Source organism: Lineus longissimus, chromosome 8 (genome assembly GCF_910592395.1).
Source record: "Lineus longissimus chromosome 8, tnLinLong1.2, whole genome shotgun sequence".
Classification (NCBI taxonomy): domain Eukaryota; kingdom Metazoa; phylum Nemertea; class Pilidiophora; order Heteronemertea; family Lineidae; genus Lineus; species Lineus longissimus.
Window position 1 is genome coordinate 17683187 of NC_088315.1, and position 22763 is coordinate 17705949.

The 22763-nt window shown below is 39.8% G+C and overlaps 2 protein-coding genes across 2 annotated transcripts in view; one reads left to right on the plus strand and one right to left on the minus strand.

Moving 5' to 3' along the window:
- Window positions 1-9841: 9841 nt before the first annotated feature.
- LOC135492489 (DNA polymerase delta catalytic subunit-like) overlaps window positions 9842-22763 on the minus strand; it is a 28184-nt gene continuing 15262 nt past the window's right edge. Inside the window, exons 15-22 of the mRNA XM_064778997.1 lie at window positions 21849-22092; window positions 17027-17164; window positions 15148-15320; window positions 13856-14111; window positions 13486-13618; window positions 12588-12701; window positions 11580-11733; window positions 9842-10861 (exon numbers count right to left, since the gene is read on the minus strand). Coding sequence (XP_064635067.1) covers window positions 10765-10861; window positions 11580-11733; window positions 12588-12701; window positions 13486-13618; window positions 13856-14111; window positions 15148-15320; window positions 17027-17164; window positions 21849-22092 — 1309 coding nt within the window. The 3' untranslated portion in view covers window positions 9842-10764. The remainder of the gene's footprint in view (window positions 10862-11579; window positions 11734-12587; window positions 12702-13485; window positions 13619-13855; window positions 14112-15147; window positions 15321-17026; window positions 17165-21848; window positions 22093-22763) is intronic.
- LOC135492490 (uncharacterized) lies at window positions 18076-21853 on the plus strand. The gene is made up of 2 exons (XM_064778998.1): window positions 18076-18154; window positions 18752-21853. The coding sequence occupies exon 2, from the start codon at window positions 18767-18769 to the stop codon at window positions 19883-19885; it is 1119 nt and encodes a 372-aa protein (XP_064635068.1). The 5' UTR covers window positions 18076-18154; window positions 18752-18766; the 3' UTR covers window positions 19886-21853.

Below are 22763 nucleotides of genomic sequence, written 5' to 3' on the forward strand. Positions count from 1 at the left end.
CTTTGGGCAACCACAAGCTTGGCTGTTCAGTGTCCCCAGCAATCGGTAGCAATGGGGAAAAACTTCAAGCGCATGTGACCTTTCGGGAGCCTGGATTTGTCCGACAAATTAGAGCATTGCATGAAAACAATGAACTACCAGAAAACGCTGTTTTTTCCAGTTCTCGCACTTGTTGGGTGAACAATGAAGTGTTAATAGACTGGCAAGATCGTGTGCTATTTCCAAATGTCGGGGATCTTCAGGATGCTATTGGTTCCAAAATGTTGATTGTGGACAGATTTCGTGCACACCTAAGTGAAGCATTCAGTATCCCAGTGATTAACCATGGCCTCCTATTAGACTACATCCCAGCAGGCTGCACTTCCCTGGTGCAGCCATTAGATTTAGTAGTCATGAGGCCGTTTAAGACGCTGGTCAGAAAATATTGGAAACAGTGGAAAGTCTTAAACACTGATGATGATAGTGTATCCCAACGGATTTCATTGTTAATTTTTTTGCAGATCATAAGCCGTGCCTGGGATGAGGTAGACCCTCATTCAGCAGAACATGCATTTGCTGTAGCAGGACTCACGGGTGAATAACAAGTTGTAGGCCTAAATGATTTTGTTCAAGTAGAGGGAGAAGAGCCAAATGATGACGATCTAGAGTTTTTTGACGAGCCACCTGCTACGGATGATGAATTTGAATTTGAGTAATTGATTGGTTTTTATTTCTCATTTTTCCGGGAGCAAACGGAGGAATGTTTGACCTTGTAAGTAATTTTTTCAGAAGTACAGTATATGTAATAAAATACAGAACCAAACGAAAATAAAGTTCTACTTGGCCTATGTTCATGTTCGTAGACGGAAAAGTGTCCTATTGCCATATTTCAATGACCTAAAACCAATTTGTCTGGTGTCATAATGATTTAAGAATGAATGAATACCGTGCACGGTCATCTGAATGCCTCAGTTATCCATTATAAGAGGGCCTATGCAATACATGAAAAGAATTACCGCTACAAGTTGGGAGAATTTATACTTCAGATCAGTGAAGGTCGCTATGTTATAAAAGTGAAACCACAGTATTTTTGAAAGGGACATGCAGGGCTCCCAATTACACTATAAATGTATACAGACACAGTTTAACGGTCGATTCTAAAACACCCTAGTGAGAATATTTCTTTTTTAATGGACATGTATATAGCCAGTTTTCACCACAGAAGTTTAGATGAGACAATTCAAACCGCTTGGGTTGGTGCAAACTGTGGAAGCATTTCAAAAGCATTTAAAAACCACTTATTCTATATTAGATTTGAGATGTTTTAGAATAGAAATTGATACCTCACTGTCGGTATTAATCCTCTCACCCTAACCGCTCGGGTGGAGCTAAAATATTGACCAAAACCTCGGCTACGCCTCGGTATTGGTCTACATTTTAGCCCCACCCTCGCGGTTTGGTGAGACAACCAATACCTCCGGTTCGATATCAATTGCTTCAATTAGGGGGCGCCCAACGTCGTCAAAATTACAATACAGCCGCACCAACTTATTGTAGCCCTGGAAAGGGACAGGACAATACCCTCAAAAACAATAATCTATTTCAGTATAAAAACACCAACATGGGATCGTCTCCATCTAGCCCAAGTGACAGCTCATTGAACCAGAAGACCGGCAACGCGTGGACCAAAACCTTGTTCTTCGACCCCGAAGCAGACAAACCAGAAAAGCAAGAACACACCTTTCCTGACGACGAGCTTCTGAGCAAGATGAAGAGTTTGACAACATCCATCCATCAAAGACAGATAACTCGAGTCCGAGTTTATACAGCAGCACACACAAAAAACTGGAAAGACTATGTACCATTCAATCAACATGTGCCCTTTTTTAAACATGGCACACACATTTTCTTGGTTGTCAGAGTTGATACTGAAACATGGTTCTCCCTGGAGATTAATAATGAGGGTATTACAATCCAGCAAAGCCAAGACCTTGATGCTGTACTAAAGTCTTGCCGGGACAGAACGCGCATAAACGTGGACGGACCAAAAGAAGACTTTAAAAAACATAGCAGCTGTGCAAAGGTCACATTTGGTGATTTACTTGCATGGTTACAGAAAAGGTCCAAACAGTGGAGACAGTCAAACTGTTATGATTTTGCTACCGAAATGTTCGAATATCTTACTGAAACGGCACTTGAAATCACAAAGCCTGGGAAGGTATGTGGAGACAAGATAATACCTGATGAAGAAGGTAAATATTACGCCTACTTCAACGCAATGTGCTCAAAGTATTGGATAACAAACGACCAACTGAAACACCTACTTGAATCGGATCTTGACGCGAATGAGAAAATAAGGACTGTTACTACCTATAAGAAACCTCTCTCCGAGAAACAGCTGACCTTTGTGCTTATTTACCACCTATTCATAGTTTTTCAAACAGATGCTTGGTGGTGGTCGATTGAAAAAAATTGTGAAGGCCTTACCATTCAACGGAGCAAGGAACAAGAAGCTGTGCGGGACAGCTACCGACAGGCACCCAGGCTGTCAAAGGGCCAAACTTATTGGAAAATTACTGAAGTGCAATCCGACGCTGGGAACAAGACGATTAAGGAACTGATAACCTGGCTTGAAGAGGAGAAATGGCTCTTCCGCACCTACCACTACACGTCCAGCAACTGCAAACACTTTGGTAACGCTGTGTTCGATTATGTAGCTAAACATGATTTTCTTTAAATTACAACATAGAAATTGTCACAACGGAAAGAAAATCAAGTCACCAGTACCAGACAATGTACTCAGGCTGACTTACAAGGCCACACTTTTTTGTAACTTTCGGTTTTCCAATCAAAAATTTATTTTTTGTGCTTTGAATGGGACATTTCTCTGTGGACAATATGTTTTCAAGAATAAAAATATCTTCCTCGAAAACTTTTGCCAAATTTATCTGTGGACACTTTCAGTAAAAAAATTTGAATCGAATTACCAGCAAAATTCTCAGTGGGCAAGACATCATTCTTGAAATATCTGTCTTCCATTTCGAAATCATTTCTTTAATATTCCGTGGACAATTAAACTAAAAATGTTAACAAAATTATTATATTCTCTTCGAATTTTGAACCAAAAATCATGAGGGATAAAAGGCCATCTCATCTTTCTGTTCCATTTCTAGATTCATATTATATCTCTCTGTGGACAACATTGAAAAACGTGAGAATGAGAATGAGAAATTAAAACCTTTTGTGGACGCCTTTTGGTCATCGGACAAATATGGCTTTGAAATTGAGGAGAGAAATATGGGCCTGTGACAAAGAAATTAAACATTTTGTGAACATGTTTTCGTGCACAAAAATTTTTCTGTTCGAAATAGAAAAGTAAGCTATTTAAGGACGCTTTTTTAGTCCACTGAAAAATATGGCTTTGAGCCTGAAAAACATTTCGAAATTTGAGAATTCTTTGGGCGTTTTTGGTCCACTGAGTAATGTGGCGTGGAAATATTGATTACTAACATTTTGTGGACATTATTTGGTGCACTGAAAAATATGGCTGTGGGACTAGGAAATTAAACATTTTGTGGCCGCTTTTTGGTACTCAAAGGAAAATGGTTTTGAAGTTGAGAAATAAAGATATTTGTAGACATGCAGATTTTGATCAACTGAGCTATAGATAATTATACATTTGTGGACGTGTTTTGGTGCACTGAAAAAGGAAAAGGGCTTTGAAATCTAGAAATAAAGATTTCTGTGTACATATTCTGATATAAAGAAATGAAACATTTTGTGGACATATTTTGGTTCAGTGAAAAAGATGGGCTTTGACAAATGAACTTTTTATGATATTATTTAGTCCACAGAAAGATATGGCTTTGAGACTGAGCCGTTAAACATCTTGTGTATGCTTTTTGGTATTAAAAAAATTGATTCAAATATTTACGATTTGAAAGTGTCCACTGAGAAAATTGCTAGATTTCGAGATAGAAGGGAGATAAAGTTAGGGTGATTTTGTCCACTACAAAATTTGACTAAAATATCTTTTGAAACATTTTTGAATTTCAATTGTCAACAGAAGAATAAGGAAAACTATTTCAAATGTAAAAGAAGGTTGTTGACACATGTCAACAGAGAAATTTAGCTAATAGTTTTATTTTTGAATCGGATGTGTCTACAAAGAAATTTCGTGAAGGGTTTCGAAATTGAAGAGAGGGCGATTTCAGAGTTATTTGTTGTTCACAGAGAATTTTGATAATAATATATTGTGAAATATTCTTGCGAAAAAAAGGTGTCCACACAGAGAATTTTGATAATAATAATAATGAGAAATATTCATGAGAGAAAAAACTGTCCACAGGGAAACTTGGAAGATGATTTCGAATTGGAGGGAGAGATTGAGGTTACAAGAAAGCACTTCATTGTCCACAGAGAATTTTGATAATAATATGTTGTGAAACTTTAAAAAGAAACTGTCCACAGAGAAACTTGAAAGATGATTTCAAATTGGAGGGAGAGATTGAGGTTACAAGAAAGCACTTCATTGTCCACAGAGAATTATGATAATAATATGTTGTGAAACTTTAAAAAGAAACTGTCCAAAGAGATATAATGGAAATATTTAGAAAAGGAAGGAGAGAAGGAGATTTCAAGAAAGCATTGTATAGTGCGCAGAGTTTTTTTGTACTGGTATTAGATTTTAAATCTAATATTATTGACACTGATGATAAACAGAGGATTGATGAGCGGTATACATGTATAGCAAGATTGTGAACCATCATGATGGACTGGATATTGTATCACTATTATTGTAAATACACCTATCATTTTAGCCTTGTTTCGGTATAACCAAGTAGTGCTACAAAGGTAATTAGCCCAGTTTCTGTATAAACAGAGGGATGTTGAAATGTGTTTAGCAAGGTTGTGAGCAATCATCAGGGACTGAAAATTGTACCACTATCATTGTAACTAGCATTGTAGCCTTGCTTTGGTGTAACCAAGAAGTTTACTACAAATGTAATTAGCCTTGTTTCTGTTTAAACAGAGGATCGATGACGGATGTAGAGCAAGATTGAGAGCCATCATGATGGACTGTACATTGTATCACTATCATTGTAACTAGCTTTGTAGCCTTGCTTCGGTGTAACCAAGAAGTTTACTACAAATGTAATTAGCCTTGTTTCTGTTTAAACAGATGATTGATGACGGATGTAGAGCAAGATTAAGAGCCATCATGATGGACTGTACATTGTATCACTATCATTGTAACTGGCATTGTAGCTTTGCTTTAGTGTAACCAAGAAGTTTACTACAAATGTAATTAGCCTTGTTTCTGTTTAAACAGAGGATTGATGAGGGATGTAGAGCAAGATTGAGAGCCATCATGATGGACTGTACATTGTATCACTATCATTGTAACTGGCATTGTAGCTTTGCTTTGGTGTAAGCAAGAAGTTTACTACAAATGTAATTAGCCTTGTTTCTGTTTAAACAGAGGATTGATGAGGGATGTAGAGCAAGATTGAGAGCCATCATGATGGACTGTACATTGTATCACTATCATTGTAACTGGCATTGTAGCTTTGCTTTGGTGTAAGCAAGAAGTTTACTACAAATGTAATTAGCCTTGTTTCTGTTTAAACAGAGGATTGATGACGGATGTAGAGCAAGATTGAGAGCCATCATGATGGACTGTACATTGTATCACTATCATTGTAACTAGCATTGTAGCCTTGCTTCACTGTAACCAAGAAGTTTACTACAAATGTAATTAGCCTTGTTTCTGTTTAAACAGAGGATTGATGACGGATGTAGAGCAAGATTGAGAGCCATCATGATGGACTGTACATTGTATCACTATCATTGTAACTAGCATTGTAGCCTTGCTTTGATGTAAGCAAGTAGTTTACTACAAATGTAATTAACCTTGTTTCTGTTTAAACAGAGGATTGATGAGGGATGTAGAGCAAGGTTGAGAGCCATCATGATGGACTGTACATTGTATGACTATCATTGTAACTAGCATTGTAGCCTTGCTTTGATGTAAGCAAGAAGTTTACTAAAAATGTAATTAGCCTTGTTTCTGTTTAAACAGAGGATTGATGAGGGATGTAGAGCAAGGTTGAGAGCCATCATGATGGACTGTACATTGTATCACTATCATTGTAACTAGCATTGTAGCCTTGCTTTGATGTAAGCAAGTAGTTTACTACAAATGTAATTAGCCTTGTTTCTGTTTAAACAGAGGATCGATGAGGGATGTAGAGCAAGATTGAGAGCCATCATGATGGACTGTACATTGTATCACTATCATTGTAACTGGCATTGTGACCTTGCTTTGGTGTAAGCAAGAAGTTTACTACAAATGTAATTAGCCTTGTTTCTGTTTAAACAGAGGATTGATGACGGATGTAGAGCAAGATTGAGAGCCATCATGATGGACTGTACATTGTATCACTATCATTGTAACTAGCATTGTAGCCTTGCTTTGGTGTAACCAAGAAGTTTACTACAAATGTAATTAGCCTTGTTTCTGTTTAAACAGAGGATTGATGACGGATGTAGAGCAAGATTGAGAGCCATCATGATGGACTGTACATTGTATCACTATCATTGTAACTAGCATTGTAGCCTTGCTTTGGTGTAACCAAGAAGTTTACTATAAATGTAATTAGCCTTGTTTCTGTTTAAACAGAGGATTGATGACGGATGTAGAGCAAGATTGAGAGCCATCATGATGGACTGTACATTGTATCACTATCATTGTAACTAGCATTGTAGCCTTGCTTTGGTGTAACCAAGAAGTTTACTACAAATGGTATTAGCCTCGTTTCTGTTTAAACAGAGGATTGATGACGGATGTAGAGCAAGATTGAGAGCCATCATGATGGACTGTACATTGTATCACTATCATTGTAACTAGCATTGTAGCCTTGCTTTGGTGTAAGCAAGAAGTTTACTACAAATGTAATTAGCCTTGTTTCTGTTTAAACAGAGGATTGATGACGGATGTAGAGCAAGATTGAGAACCATCATGATGGACTATACATTGTATCACTATCATTGTAACTAGCATTGTAGCCTTGCTTTGGTGTAACCAAGAAGTTTACTACAAATGTAATTAGCCTTGTTTCTGTTTAAACAGAGGATTGATGACGGATGTAGAGCAAGATTGAGAGCCATCATGATGGACTGTACATTGTATCACTATCATTGTAACTAGCATTGTAGCCTTGCTTTGGTGTAACCAAGAAGTTTACTATAAATGTAATTAGCCTCGTTTCTGTTTAAACAGAGGATTGATGAGGGATGTAGAGCAAGATTGAGAGCCATCACGATGGACTGTACATTGTATCACTATCATTGTAACTAGCTTTGTAGCCTTGCTTCGGTGTAACCAAGAAGTTTACTACAAATGTAATTAGCCTTGTTTCTGTTTAAACAGAGGATTGATGACGGATGTAGAGCAAGATTGAGAGCCATCATGATGGACTGTACATTGTATCACTATCATTGTAACTAGCATTGTAGCCTTGCTTTGGTGTAACCAAGAAATTTACTACAAATGTAATTAGCCATGTTTCTGTTTAAACACAGGATTGATGACGGATGTAGAGCAAGATTGAGAGACATCATGATGGACTGTACATTGTATCACTATCATTGTAACTAGCATTGTAACTGCTTTGGTGTAACCAAGAAGTTTACTACAAATGTAATTAGCCTTGTTTCTGTTTAAACAGAGGATTGACAGCAAGAGGATTTGTTCAGCAAAAAACTTTCGAACTTTGCCATCCCTCAAAATAGCTCATGACTTTTGGTAAAACACGAAGTTCAATTTGTTCTTAAGAGAGTTGTCTTAGACTGCTTAGAATGATAAAATTCACCTCAACCGAGTTCAGGCTGTTACCCCAACTACAATTTGAGTTAAATTGACCGAACCTGGACTCCCATCAAAGTTTCTTTATTTTGTGTGTACAAAATATTTTTCCTTCCAATTGTTTTTGTAAAATAGATATAAATAAAGCTCTAGCAGAAAGAGAACAGTGCCCAGAGTCATTTTAATTCTTGTTGAGGGTCTGCCGAAAAATAGATAAGTTTATCACAACCACCAAAGGGATGATATGAGAACTCAAAATTTTCAGATTCAATCACAAAAAACTCAATGAGGAATTATGCTCCTCGAGTCATTAGCATAATCTTATCTTAACTCCAGCTCGAGGTAATCTTGCGCAGTGTTTCTTCGGCCCAGATACATTGTGGTGGAAAACGTCTAGTACACAGAACGCCTGGCTTGCGCCAGACTTATAAGTGAAGAAGGTCTGGCTGCGCGAGACTACTGTGATAAAAATTACCATTGCAGAGACTCTGTGACGTAGCATATACTTTTTACAATAAAAAAAATGCTCTCAAAAGACGATAAGGAATGATTATTTATTAACGTTTCCTGAACTATAACCTTCTAATTATCACTTTAAATAAATAGGTTGGTGTTAGGTCGCGTGCTTTTCTTTCCTCATGACAATATACTGCAAAATAGTTACAACCTCATAATCGCGCTATAAGTCCATAATGAGATCACGGTGACCCGTTATAAATGTTTCGCCAGCTTCGCTATTTTGCCGCTACACGTCGCGTTGGGTCCTTGCGTCAAGTTGCACGGAAGGAAACCTAATACATATCGCGAAGCACGAGGGTTGGTAGCTATTCTACTCTCCCGGAATTCTTCTGCCACCTCATCAATTTGGTCCTCATTCAGCCTCATGTGGTCCTCCACAGCCTCACTGCTTTCTGCAGCTTTCCACCTGTGGTTTGGCCGTCATCTTTGTTGAAGTATTCCTGCCACAACTTGTTGAAATGGTACAAACAACATGGCTGCTAACACCTCTAACTTTAAACTCCCGTCGGTGTTAACCCCTAGGGGGTTAGTGTTAGTGCTTATAGAAAATGCACTGCAAATTTAGGAAAGTAAACACCAAGTACGGTTTAAGCTTACACCTGGTGTTCCAGTCGGTGTAACATTGATTCTTACACCCAACCTGTTTAAACTCACACCAACACCAAGAGTTTAAAGTTGGGTGTTAACACCAACACCTCGGACAGAGTATAAAGTTTGTGTTAAGACGACTCTCAGTGTCAGTGTTGGTGTTAACACTGAACACCAACACCAACTTTCAACTCGGTTCACACAAACACCTCGGACAGAGTATAAAGTTGGTGTTAAGATGACTCTTAGTGTCAGTGTTAGTGTTAACACTGAACACCAACACCAACTTTAAACTTGGTTCACACCAACAACGAATGTTAATACCAACACCTCGGACAGCGTATAAAGTTGGTGTTCAGAGGACTCTCACTGTCAGTGTTAGTGTTAACACCAGTGTTAACTCGAAACTTTAAAGTCACCCACTGTTTGCGGTATACAGCAAACCATTTGCAGTATCACAGCATACAGCATACCGTTTGCAGTATATACAGCATACCGTTTGCAGTATATACAGCATACTGGTTGCAGTATATACAGCATACCGGTTGCAGTATTAACAGCATACCGGTTGCAGTATAAACAGCATACTGGTTGCCGTATAAACAGCATACCGGTTGCAGTATATACAGCATACCGGTTGCAGTATATACAGCATACCGTTCGCAGTGTAAACAGCATACCGTTCGCAGTGTAAACAGCATACTGTTCACAGCACATACAGCATACCGTTCACAGCATATACAGCATACTATTCGCAGTATAAACAGCATACTGTTTGTAGTAAATACAACAAACGGTTTGCAGTATATGCAGTGCACTATTTGCGGTATCTACAGCATAAATAAACAAATCTGCAAATATTTAAAGGAAATGTCATTTATTCCATATAGAAAGTATATATCACTTCATAAATTCCGTATCAAATATTACAAAAAATTTACTTTTATTTATTCCAATTAGTCGACAAGATAACATTGTGTTAATGTTTTTTCTGTGAAAACCAAATAGGCAGTGACTCACTTGATCATTTTCTCGACAGTGGCAAAAAAATAAGGAAAATGTAAACATTTACAATTATCGTTAGTTTCACATCTGAATACAGAACGATTTCTTTAAACACCAATAAGGTCCAGTATGCCGTGATCGCATTTGCGAGTTTTTAAGGCTCAATTTATTTCGTAACCTTGCAATTTCCGAGTGGCAGATGTAAGTTGTAAGGTTGAAAAGGTTGAACATTCCTATCATGAATTGTTGAGTTCACCATGGCATCTCACATTCAAATTTCCAACTTGATTTTGTGCTTGTGCTGCAATACGTAATCGGTATTTAAATTATCAAGTATGAGTTTTCTGGTCCCCCCCCCCACAAATATCACTCAGTTTTCCTACACTGTCTAAAAGTGTACTGTACTTGTCAACTGGAAACTTATTACATAATTTACAGTGCATAGCTCTACACAACAGTATTCATTATTATTACAGACCATCGCATCAACTCATGCGGCACATAAGAAATTACGTTCCATCTCAAATTCGTTTGAACACAATGGGTTTTTTTGACAAAGTTTGCAAAGTCAATGTCCTGATCACTTTCACTGCCAAGTCAGCACCCGAAACTATTCAATGAATTTCTCTTGATCACTGATGCAGTTGGACCTCTTCATTAGGGACAACCTTGGGAGCCTGTCCTTAATTGAGAGATGTCCTTGACTGTCAAATTGAGTGAAAATGATAAATTTGGGAGCAAATCCAGTGTGTTTAATAGAGAGGGTTCCTTAGTAGAGAGGTGTCTGCTTAGGTAGGTTCCACGTACTACCAAGTTGGCACTCCGAACCTTTCGATAAGTTTGTCGTGATCAGCAAGGTCCTTCTGCACCTTCTTCCTCATGTAGAAGATCGGGCAATCCCGACTGAAATGAAAATGACCTAGCGATTAATTTCCACGTTCAACCACCTCTCCACCTTTTTAGAATTACTTCAGTCTTCAATTGAAAGGAGACGAAAATAGGATGAACAGTTCTTATTTCAAGAAAGTACTTTTTATGACATAGAATTCTCTTCATCAGTGCCTTAGCAAAAAAAGGAACTGGGGGTCATGGTACGTGACCATCAATGACACTGGGTTGGTCCACATGAGGCTTCACTCCTCATCATTGAATAATTCTTTTGACTGATGAACATTTCCAACCGTGTAGACGTGCTTTAGCCGATTGAGACGTGTCGGTTAGACGCTGGCATTATACAGGTTAAATAGGCCATTTGTACAGGCGCCTATAAACTGGCTTAAACATGTCGGCACAGTATTTATCAGGGATGGCAATAGTCTAAGGAAAAAGTCTTTAAAAAATTAAAAAATTATTTTAATTATTAAATAAATAAATGAATAATTATTTTTATTTTTAATTGAATCGGAAAATTATTTTTGGTGAGAATCTTCCCCTTTGATCAGCTCTCGCTTGCACATAAGTGCCTCCTTATTGCTTATATTTGGTCCCGATTTTGAATATTCAAAGATCCAGAGAAAGCAGAGTAACCATACCAACTCAGAGAAGAAAAAGTCTAAAATCCGCGAAAAATAAGAAATTTGACATCACTGACTTTTACATATAATCACCAAAGAGGCCTTACCTTGTGCATAATACGTCCTCATGCAAGCTCCCCTGGCAGCGCTGACACTGCGTCCAAAGCCGTGAAAACTTCTCCTCGAGTGCGTGAAGCTGAGAGATTTCCTTCTGGTAGATTTCCGATTCTTTCTCCTTGCAGTACCTGCAGACAGCAGCACCTATTGGAGAAGACCAGAGCTTAGTTTTGTGGAAAGCGAAGATTATTCTAACACCCGTTCCAGCCAGTTTGATCTTGCACATAATTGTAGTAAAATTATTAAAATTTTCAAGTGGATGTGGTTGTGAGAACTCTTATGCCTACATTCTAACTTTTAGGGACTGGACAAATGGCCACTTTGCACTCACGTTACTTGATGTTTTAGATTGGACATCAACTTTTTAGATATGTCTTCAAGGGAAAGTTCAATGAAACCAAACTTATCTTCTTATCATCCTGGTCTAGCACCACTTGGCAACTGATGCACCATGCTACTTGCTCTTCTTAAAGCTTCATCTACTTACCATTCTGGTCTAGCACCACTTTGCAACTGATGCACCATGCTACATGCTCTTCTTAAAGCTTCATCTACTTACCATCCTGGTCTAGCACCACTTTGCAACTGATGCACCGTGCTCCGTGCTCCTCTTAAAGCTTCATCTACTTACCATCCTGGTCTAGCACAACTTGGCAACTGAGGCACCGTGCTCCATGCTATTCTTCAAGCTTCATCTACTTACCATCCTGGTCTAGCACCACTTAGCAACTGTTGCACCGTGCTCCGTACTCTTCTTAAAGCTTCATCTACTTACCATCCTGGTCTAGCACCACTTAGCAACTGATACACCGTGCTCCGTGCTCTTCTTAAAGCTTCATCTACTTACCATCCTGGTCTAGCACAACTTTGCAACTGATGCACCGTGATCCGTGCTCTTCTTAAAGCTTCATGTACATTGTACTTACCATCCTGGTCTAGCACAACTTGGCAACTGATGCACCGTGCTCCGTGCTCTTCTTAAAGCTTCATCTACTTACCATCCTGGTCTAGCACCACTTTGCAACTGATACACGTGCTCTTCTTTTTGGTGAATGCAGTAAGGCCACCAATCTTGGAAGTGACAATCGTTTTTGTTCTTGTGTGATCCCCCCCTAAAAGAAATGAAATTTCTGAGCTTTAGCAATAATCAATTTCTGAGCTTAAGGCCAAAAAAAGTTAATGTTACGCTTCTGGTTTCATGGTCAACTGAAAATGGATGCGGTCAGGCAGGGTTTTTTTTCTGTGATAATTTTTATGACTTTTAGTAATCTAATTTGGCGATATCCAATCTACTAACACAGAGGTAAAAACAGCACAAATTCAGAAAGAATGAAAATTAATGAAATGCTCGTGTGGCGTGTGGCCAAACAATGCTGAATAATGTATGCAAATCAATGCACGCCTGGAGGGAAATTCCAACGGTGAGTCATGCGTACAATAGGGTAGTTGAAATATACGCCACGTGGTGCCCAGGTGCAGGATATCGTCTGCTGGCTACTGAATGGGAAAATAAAAGATATTGACGCGCAGGGGTTGGAATTGACATGGGCAGAAACCAGAAACATAACATCAAATTTTTTTGGGCTAACAATAATCAGTTGCAGAGAGACGAACATGTTACAGTTAGATTCGTGCAGCAATCAATGTAATCCCTGCATTCCGTGGTCCGGCCATCAACACTTCAAAGTGGTTGACTCTTGGCTTTTTCATCAGGGGCCAAAATGAAAACATCGGGGGCTTACCACATTTTCCACCAATTTTTCAACGATTATACGTAATTTTGCTTTTACATAAACAAGGCCCAAAAGACAAACAAAAATGGCAGTACGCGGACTTTAAATTTTGTTGTCCAACTTTTAGATTCATGAAATTTTAAACTTTCTTCAATTTACTTACGAAGCAAGATGGATTCAGCTTTCTTTTCGCCAAGGATGGGATCGAAGATTCTGAGCAGAGGTTTTGAAATCTGATTGGTCAAATAATGCTGGGTGTCGATCGGGATGCTATTCTCGAGAACGTAAATTGGATCCTACAAGAAAATAAGGTATAAGAAGGAACATCACACAAATCGATCAGAGGCCAGATGACACCTCCCTTTAAGGACACCCTTTCTCTTAAGGACATCAAATTCGGTTCCAAATTGATCATTCAATTGAATTTGACCTTTGCAATCAAGACACCTCTCAATCGGGGAGAGCAATTGTCAGTCTCAACCGACTCCTCTATAAAGGCGTTCTACTATATAAGTACTTCCACAAATGTTTACCTCAGATTTCATATACGCAGCAATACCCTTCGCTGCAGCGATAATGACGTATGGCACTCGATCACCAAGTTTCGGCGCATTTCCCGGATCTCGCTTCCTCATCCGATTGGCCAGTTCCTGATGCGCTTGCTTATTTGCATATTCTCCTTCGGTCTTGGTCAACTCCTTTGTTATGACCAGCTGTGATATGTCGATGCGATTGCAGAGGAGGTCGGAGATTGTCTGCTTAGCATGGTCCACCGCTCCCATTGGATCCCTGAAATAAATATTGTGAGCGTGATCTCTTTATATCAATTATGGGAGCTTCATAGCCTAGTGGTTAACACTGCTGGCTACCACGCAATAGGGCCCGGGTTCGATCCTGCAGACAACCCAGTTTTGTATTTCTCGATGAACCGGCATGGCTTTTCAAGGAACTAAAATTCCTGGATCTTCAGAGCCCTTCAAATGAGACTTAAAATCAAGGTTCCTTGTAGCTGGTGTCTATGCCATGGCAGGTTAAAGAACCCCACCAGGTGAAAAACATGAGAAACCTGCGTGGCCTCAACCTCTCGTCGAAGTCGGTTTCACTTGGCCAATAAACCCAATTGGCGCATAACCATAGTGTCACGCATAAACGCTCATCCCGCCTTAGTGAGGATTACTCCCTGGAGAAAATCACCCCCAAGTGCAGAGCGAACGCTGAAGAAGAAGATGATCAAATATGGAGCTAATCTTTTTACTTGCTTTTCTCTATAGCTGGATAGATAATTAGTTCTGTTGTCACAATGAGCACTTAAAACGACCCAGGAACTTCTGGGAAAAGTGAAGGCTGTAAAAATTGCCCGAGGGGACTCATTTTTATCGGCAGAGGATTTGTTCAGTTGTGATTTTTCTTGCTGGCATCTCGCAGCTAAACCGTATTTTGAATGATTTTAGATCGTATCTACTGACTCATTAATGATAATATGACGAGGGCTTAGTCCTTATTTCATCGCAGTCAGGGTTGCCGCCAGAGGGGGGATTGGGGGATTCATCATCCCCTAAAATATTTCAAGGGGGGGATATCCCCCCCTTAATTTTGAGCACTAAAGTTTGTTTTACTGTCATATGAGTAATCTTCATGATTTGATATGTAAAATAAGAGCATTTGGGAGCCAATTGTAGCGGTTTTAGGGCCAAAAATTATCTCAGGAGGGGTCATATACCCTTTTTAAGAAAAAAAAAATTTTACAAAAAAAATTTCCTCCCCTCAAATTTAATCCTGGCGGAAACCCTGGCAGTGATTTTTTTTCACAAATCATCTCAATTACCTATCTATCAGTATCTTTTGTAAGCAATTGCTGATGAGGTTGGCCACCAGGGGGCAGTTATCCCGACGCACAGTCTCAATGCCTTTGCAGTCCATTTTGTCGTGAATCTCTGGTTTGGTGAAATAGAGTCCGGCATATCGCTTCTTGTTGATCAACAAGTATGGAAAATAAACCTGAGAAGAAACAAAAATGGAAATTTTGGCACGTTTGAATTTAAAGGAGGACCATATGCAGGAGCTAGGAGGTCAAACTGGTATCAGTCATCCCCTTGTGCTAAGTTTGCAGTTTAATGACAAGGCTGTGTATAATTTGACGATGATATTTCTAATACAAGTGCGAATATTTTGGATGTACTATGAGATAGGAGACCCCTATTGGCAACTTCATGTAACTTAACCTTGCCTACCTGGCAACAGCCTACAGTCTCCCTTTAAGGGGCTTCATAGAGGTGTACATGTACATCAATTTCAATTTTCTCCATATATGGTACTTAATTGTCTAGTAAGTTGGAAACGATTGTTTGTAGCGGATTTCATCATTCAGGAGTCCATGCCAAGGATGACAATACCCCCACAACCCGTGTGCATTGCAGGACGATTTGATCAACCTGGTCTGCTAAATTCTAAGCAGCTTAAAGGGTAAGTAGATTAGAGCCACACTGCTTTTCATTTCTGTAGTCACAGCGAGCATCAAAAACGACCCAGTAACTTCTGAGTGGATATCAGGTCGTATATGACTTCTATGGGCCCATTTACGTTTGGCTGGCCATTCCCGCCCAAAAAAAACACATCGGTCCATTGAGGCCACCATTTACATGAACTAACATACAATTTTGTAACGTCATAACGACCTCTATTGTGCTGAGGTGCGTAAATTTCGCAGGTACGCAACCCATCGGCGACACGAGGACGTCCTTCTTAGATTTTACATGGTATGACGTCATTTTCCAAAACATGGCCGATGTCTGTTTTTGGCGCCAAGATATTTGCCCCTTGAATGGCCGATTTAAATCCCCAATCGGGGATATAATATCGGCAGAAATCTGGTCAGATGTGATATATTGAGTTAACCCTATAACACCTGGAGACACCCCGATGACACCCGCACACCCATATTTAAATTTCGCGCGCTTTAGCTACCGATCTCCTTCAGAGCACCGCCTTTTATTAATCTATGAAACTTAAGCTTTCAAATGCCCGGATGAACAATGGTGGTTGCTGTAGAAGTTTTTGAGATATTTGACGATTAAGTTTTTGTTTCTCTTTAAGCCAGTAAATGCAGGTTGGGCATTTGAATTGCTGAAATGGATCGTTTGTTTGATTCCGATTTGGATGTACCCTATCTAATAGGAAATTTCATCTTCTTTTAAATAAACAAGACTTATAATACATTATTTGGAAGTTCACCTATGTCATTTTGTGCAAAACTGGACCCATCGCAAAAAATATGATTTCCAGGTAAAATCACATCGGGGAATAAGCACTTGCGCTGGCAGTGGCTCAAGGTGTTATTGGGTTAATCGAACTGTATTTCGAACGATTTTAAAGGCTTTCTACTTACTCTTTAAGCCACAAAGGCACTATTGTTTGTGTGGCCCAGATCTCGCCATAGGTTTCTAGATCTTCTTTTGTTGGCATGGAATAAAAAACATTTGTCTATCGTCTGCGTTTGAATAACCATTTTGAAAAAAGGTTTTTCGCATCGATGTCAAAAGAAATAATTTTTGGCACCAATCATGCCAATGGCAATGACGTCATCAATGGCAGATTTGGTCAAAAGTTCAAGTTGAAGTAGCAAATGGAAGCATTTTAGTAGATAACATGTTTTATGGTGCGCGACGGAACTACAACCAAACGACATTGAAAGAAATTCAAAATACCTTTTCGAACTCGAGTTTGATTGGATGAGGAAATGTCTCCGAGATGACGTTTGCTGCCTCTTTCCCGAGTTCCATCGCCTCGGCAACCGTCTCCACCCCAAACTTGCACATAACGGAGTCAGTGTCGCCATAGATAACCTGAAAAAGAAATGAAACTGTAAGATAAGGATGTCCAAGTAATACTACACCGCCTCATCTAGCATGAGATCAAGGAACCAAATTAAGACAATAGAGGGCTTTCATGAGATAAATCAGCTCTTTATCCAATGGCTATCTGTTACCGCCCGACTGCTGCTTGGGATAGGTTATCAGAATATCAATGTTTGTCCAAGAAAATACAAAACCTCTTTATAAAGGACACCCTCGCGACTGACAAGTAGTGTCCTTATTAGAGAGATGTCCTCATAAGAGAGGTCAAATTAAATGGAAACAATCCATAAGGGACCAAGACTAGTGTCCTTAATGGAGAGGTTGTCCGTAATAGAGAGGTGTTCTTATTAAAGAGGTCAACTTAAATTGAAACAATCCATAAAGGACCAAAACTAGTGGCCTTAAAGGAGAGGTCTTCCGCTAAGGGAGGTTCTACTGTATGTTAAGTAAGCCTCATTTTGATTGCAGCGGTCATTGGTGTCGCACTCTCGGACCGCTAGCTTTAAATTTGATGACAAATAATCACTATGAGCCCTTTAAGTATAAAACAGACAACCTTGCTGTTGGTGCTTGATACCTGATCAACACTGCTCGGGTCAACCTCATATTACATGTATTTGGAATCAACATCGGAAAAGCGTGACGATTCAGTCAGATTTGGATTTTTTCTTTTTTTCTTTTTTTTGGGTTTTGAACAAAAATATCACAACATGTATTTTTTACTTTAAAATTGAGGTCACTTTTATATTCTTTAGAGACACTAACTCGTATAGATCTGCTTTACCAGGTAAGCTCATCGCTGTGAAATATGTATGTATGGTATTGTGACCAAAATATGCTCTTCAGAATGGCACGCAATGAATACTATTTTTTTGGCCACGTATGATTGGATTTCAAGATATAAACAAGTACATTAGAAGTAGAAGGACATTGAGGAAGTGTGGAGGATTTGGAGTGCTTTTTCCATAGCCAACACAGGTAAGGAGGTGTATGCTAAAATGGGGTTCTAGCTAGGCCTATTGAGCGTATGGGGCCAACACTTGGGTGTGCCAAAATATTTTTGAAAGGGACATGCAGGGCTCCCAATTACACTATAAACGTATATACACAGTTTAACGGTCGATTCTAAAACACCCTAGTGAGAATATTTCTTTTTTAATGGACAATGTATATAGCCTCGTTTTCACCACAGAGGTTTAGATGAGACAACTCAAACCGCTTGGGTTGGTGCAAACTGTGGAAGCATTTCAAAAGCATTTAAAAACCACATTATTCTATATTAGATTTGAGATGTTTTAGAATAGAAATTGATACCTCACTGTCGGTATTGATCATCTCACCCTTACCGCTCGGGTGGAGCTAAAATATTGGCCAAAACCTCGGCTACGCCTCGGTGTTGGTCTACATTTTAGCTCCACCCTTGGGTGAGACAACCAGCACCTCCAGTTCGGTATCAATTCCTTAAATTAGGGGGCGCCCAACTTACGGGGGTCAAAATTACAACACAGCACCAACTTATTGTAGCCCTGGAATGGGACCTAGGACAATACCCTCAAAAACAATAATCTATTTCAGTATAAAAAAACCAACATGGGATCGTCTTCATCTAGCCAGGGATCGTCTTCATCTAGTCAAGGAGGCAGCTCATTAAAGCCGAAGACCGGCAACGCGTGGACCAAAACCTTGTTCTTCGACCCCGAAGCAGACAAATTACAAAAGCAAGATCACACCTTTCCTGACAACGAGCTTCTGATAAAGAGTTTAACATTCATCCGAATGAGATGGACAACTAAAACTCAGGTCCAAGTTTATACAGCAGCACACAAAAAAAACCGGAAAGACTATGTACCATTCAATGTGCCCTTTTTTAAACATGGCACACACATTTTCTTGGTTGTCAGAGTTGGTTCTGAAACATGGTTGTCCCTGGAGATTAATAATGGGGGTATTACAATTCAGCAAAGCCAAAGACTTGATGCTGTAAGAGATTTTTGCCGGGGCGTAACGCGCATAAACGTGAAAGGACCAAAACAAAGCAGCGGGGCAAAGGTCACAATAGGTGATTTATTTGCATGGTTACAGAAAAGGTCCAAACAGTGGAGGCAGTCAAACTGTTACGATTTTGCTACCGAAATGTTCGAATATCTTACTGAAACGACACTTGAAATCACAAAGCCTGAGGACGTATGTGGAAATGAGATAAAACCTGATGAAGATGGTAAATATTATGCCTACATCAACGCAGAGGCTGATCCAGAAAAAGTGAGCTCAAAGTACTGGATAACAGATGATAAACTGAAATACCTACTTGAATCGTATCTTGACGCAGATGAGAAAATAAGGACTGTTACTGCCTATAAGATTCCTCTCTCCGAGAAACAGCTGACCTTTGTGCTAGTTTACCACCTATTCATAGTTTTTGAAACAGATGCTTGGTGGTGGTCGATCGAAAAAAATAGTGAAGGCCTTACCATTCAACGGAGCAAGAAACAAGAAGCTGTGCGGGACAGCTACCGACAGGCACCCAGGCTGTCAAAGGACCAAACTTATTGGAAAATTACTGAAGTGAAATCCAAAGCTGGGAACAAGACGATTAAGGAACTGATAGCCTGGCTTGAAGAGGAGAAATGGCTCAACCGCACCTACCACTACCTTTCCAGCAACTGCCAACACTTTGGTAACGCAGTGTTCAATTATGTATCTGAATGATGCAGTCTTAAAATTACAACATAGAAATTGTTACAATGGAAAGAAAATCAAGTCACCAGTATCAAAGAATATACTCTGGCTGACTTACTAGGCCACACTTTTTTGTTACTTTCGATTTTCCAATCAAAAATGTACTTTTTGTGCTTTGAATGGGACATGGGTAAATCTAGGTTACTCAGAAAATACGAAAAATATTTTGGTTTCAGGGTTCAGGGGGGGGGAGCAAAGACATATCCTCCCCATATTTGGGCATGGGGGTATATCCCCCATCATATTGATTAACTAGAACTATGAATTTGCTTGGCAGCAAATTGAATGGTCCCCACTAATTAGGGTTGAGGGAGGTGTGAAGATGTACAATGGAAGTTGTGAGGTAGGGAGGCACCTGGGTAGAAGAGCAAAGAAGGTAGTTGCTTTGTGGGATTAAATCAAGTACTTCTGTATTTTGGAGTTGTCCATAGGACTAACATAGTAGCAGCATCTGGTTTTCCTCAGAATTGGCTAGTGGTGGTGGTTTTCATGGCAGGCACAGCTGCTTTGGTCCATTTAGGAATAATTGAGTTGTCATTTGAAAAGGTATGCCGTGTCATGAAAATTGAAGATACAGTCAACCTTGCCAAAGTTGAACTTGCATATGCCGAGATCTGATTAAGTTGAAGCAAATTTCATGCTTATCTTTTGAATAATCATCACCTAAGTAGACTTTGTGTAAGTCGAAGAAAAATCTATGGTCCCAATAGGTTCGACTAAGGTGAGGTCTACTGTACTACGTTTTGTTTTGAGATGACAATTCAATTAAATCCTTTTTTATACTTTTGATAGAATATGAATAACTAAGATACAAGAGATTACTAGAAATTTGAAATTTGCTTGTCAGCAAATTTGATAGCCCCCACGGGCCCACACAGTACACGTATGGAGGATTGAAGTCTATTCCGTTTCGCGGATGATCTATTTCCGGACAAACACGCTCGCGCTTTCTCAAAATCACACGCTCAATAACATTTAAACAACACCCTAACCTTTTCAGATGGGCAGGATGGATCATCGATAAGCATTTAAGGCTATTCCTTTATTTTATTCCTACATTCAACCGTCGTTCTTTGCTCAAAATACTCGACAGCTCGCCACTTCGGGGGATCCCCCACTTCGGCAAAGAGATACCGCCGCCATGATGCATGAGGATATGACGTCACCATTACGGGGCGGAGCTTATATGCTAATGTACGTGTCGTGCCGGAGATTTGAAAGCAAATCAGAAAAATCGGCGCATAAAAACGCTTCAAAGTCATCAAAATTATCCAAATTTCGAAAAGTCTTTGGTGACGTTGAATGGTTGGGGTTATGTTTGGTGGTATACGGAAGAAAGATTTTTGGTTTATTTAGGTGTTTTAGAGAACACTCACAATAATGTTTGTGGGTGAACAGACAGAAGAATGTAGAACTTCCAGCAATCTCAATATGGTCCCCAGACTGTTGGTCTGGGGCCCATAATTATGTGTTTGAAACTTACGTTTTAAAGCCTTAAGTGGTGTTTTAAACAGATTTAAGCATCCTGGTGGAAACCCCGGGTTTAGAATAAGATTTAGCTGCCACTTTTCCCCCACATGTTATATTTTCACGCCAAAGTTCATTTGCCTCCTTCCTGATCAGCGCCCCTAGTGGTGAGCATCAGGGCTGTTTACACGGGACCAAACTCATCTAGATCGATCCAAGTCGGTCTAGATAAGTCTGCCGCGTAAATGTGCACGAATGTGATCTGGTCTGGTCCGGTTCGATGAACATACTGACGTCATTCCGAAACATACATCATTCACGACGTCGTGGGCGACGTGATCTGGTCTGGTTTGGTCGGGTTTGGTCCCACGTAAACAGCGCTAGTGTCGTTTGGGCAAAAATTGCCGACTTATCACCTCAACGTTTGATGTTTCCGACGTGAAGAATGGGCCTACAATCTACTAACCTTCGCATCATGTTTATATCCGTTCGCGATCGTGTATCTGTCCTCGACGTGCTGCCTCGTCTGCTCGATCATCATGCGCCCAAACGCCGTCACGCTCTGAGAGATTTCCAAACATGGCAGTTTGCCAACTTGCGCGCCCGTAAATCCATAAACGGAGTTTGCACTCATCTTGAGGGCCAACTGGCGACCATCCAACACCCCCTTCTTGAATGGATCGGTCTCCAGCTTGAGATCATATTTTGCCCTGAAATTGAAGTGTCACATGTTTTAAAATACCACCGGCCAGACATATGGCTCGAAAGATTCCGCATTATCAACCCGTTAGCACCTCAAATGCCTGTGGACACCGTTAGCACCTCAAATGCCTGTGGACACCCGCAGCTCTTCCTTCAAATGCCTGTGGACGCCCCCAATCGGGTCGAAATCTGACCTGAAAAATTTTTCTGCTTGGGTCAATGTTCGGAGCCCATTTGCCAGGTCAGTCAATGAGTTATCTGTGTACTGATGAGTATTACTACAACTTTCATGTTAAAATTGCTCATTTTTAGTAATTTACAGGCATTTTTCTGGAGGAACAGATGGAAAAAAATAACAACACTAGAGTGCTAAAGGGTTAAGCTGACGGGTCAAATATACCACCCAAGTAAGGCAAGAGCCACCCGCTTCGCCATGCCCATTTGAATCTTCTATTGAATACACCCGTTACCCCCAGTGCACTACCGAAAACAAGGCATTTCTCAACAAGCACCGTCTTGTAAACAGAGATGCCATCTGAAATCAGTACATAAAATGTCTTGATGGTAACATCCAAAAACAAACTTAATCACTGGCCTCTTGACTGTAAAACCAATGCCCACCAAACAGTCACAAGAAAATGTCTTTTTGACCATGATTATGGCCGAAAAATTTCAAATT

Coding starts and splice junctions, on each gene's coding strand:
- LOC135492490 (XM_064778998.1), top strand. CDS start 18,767: ATGGGATCGTCTTCATCTAGCCAGGGATCGTCTTCATCTAGTCAAGGA.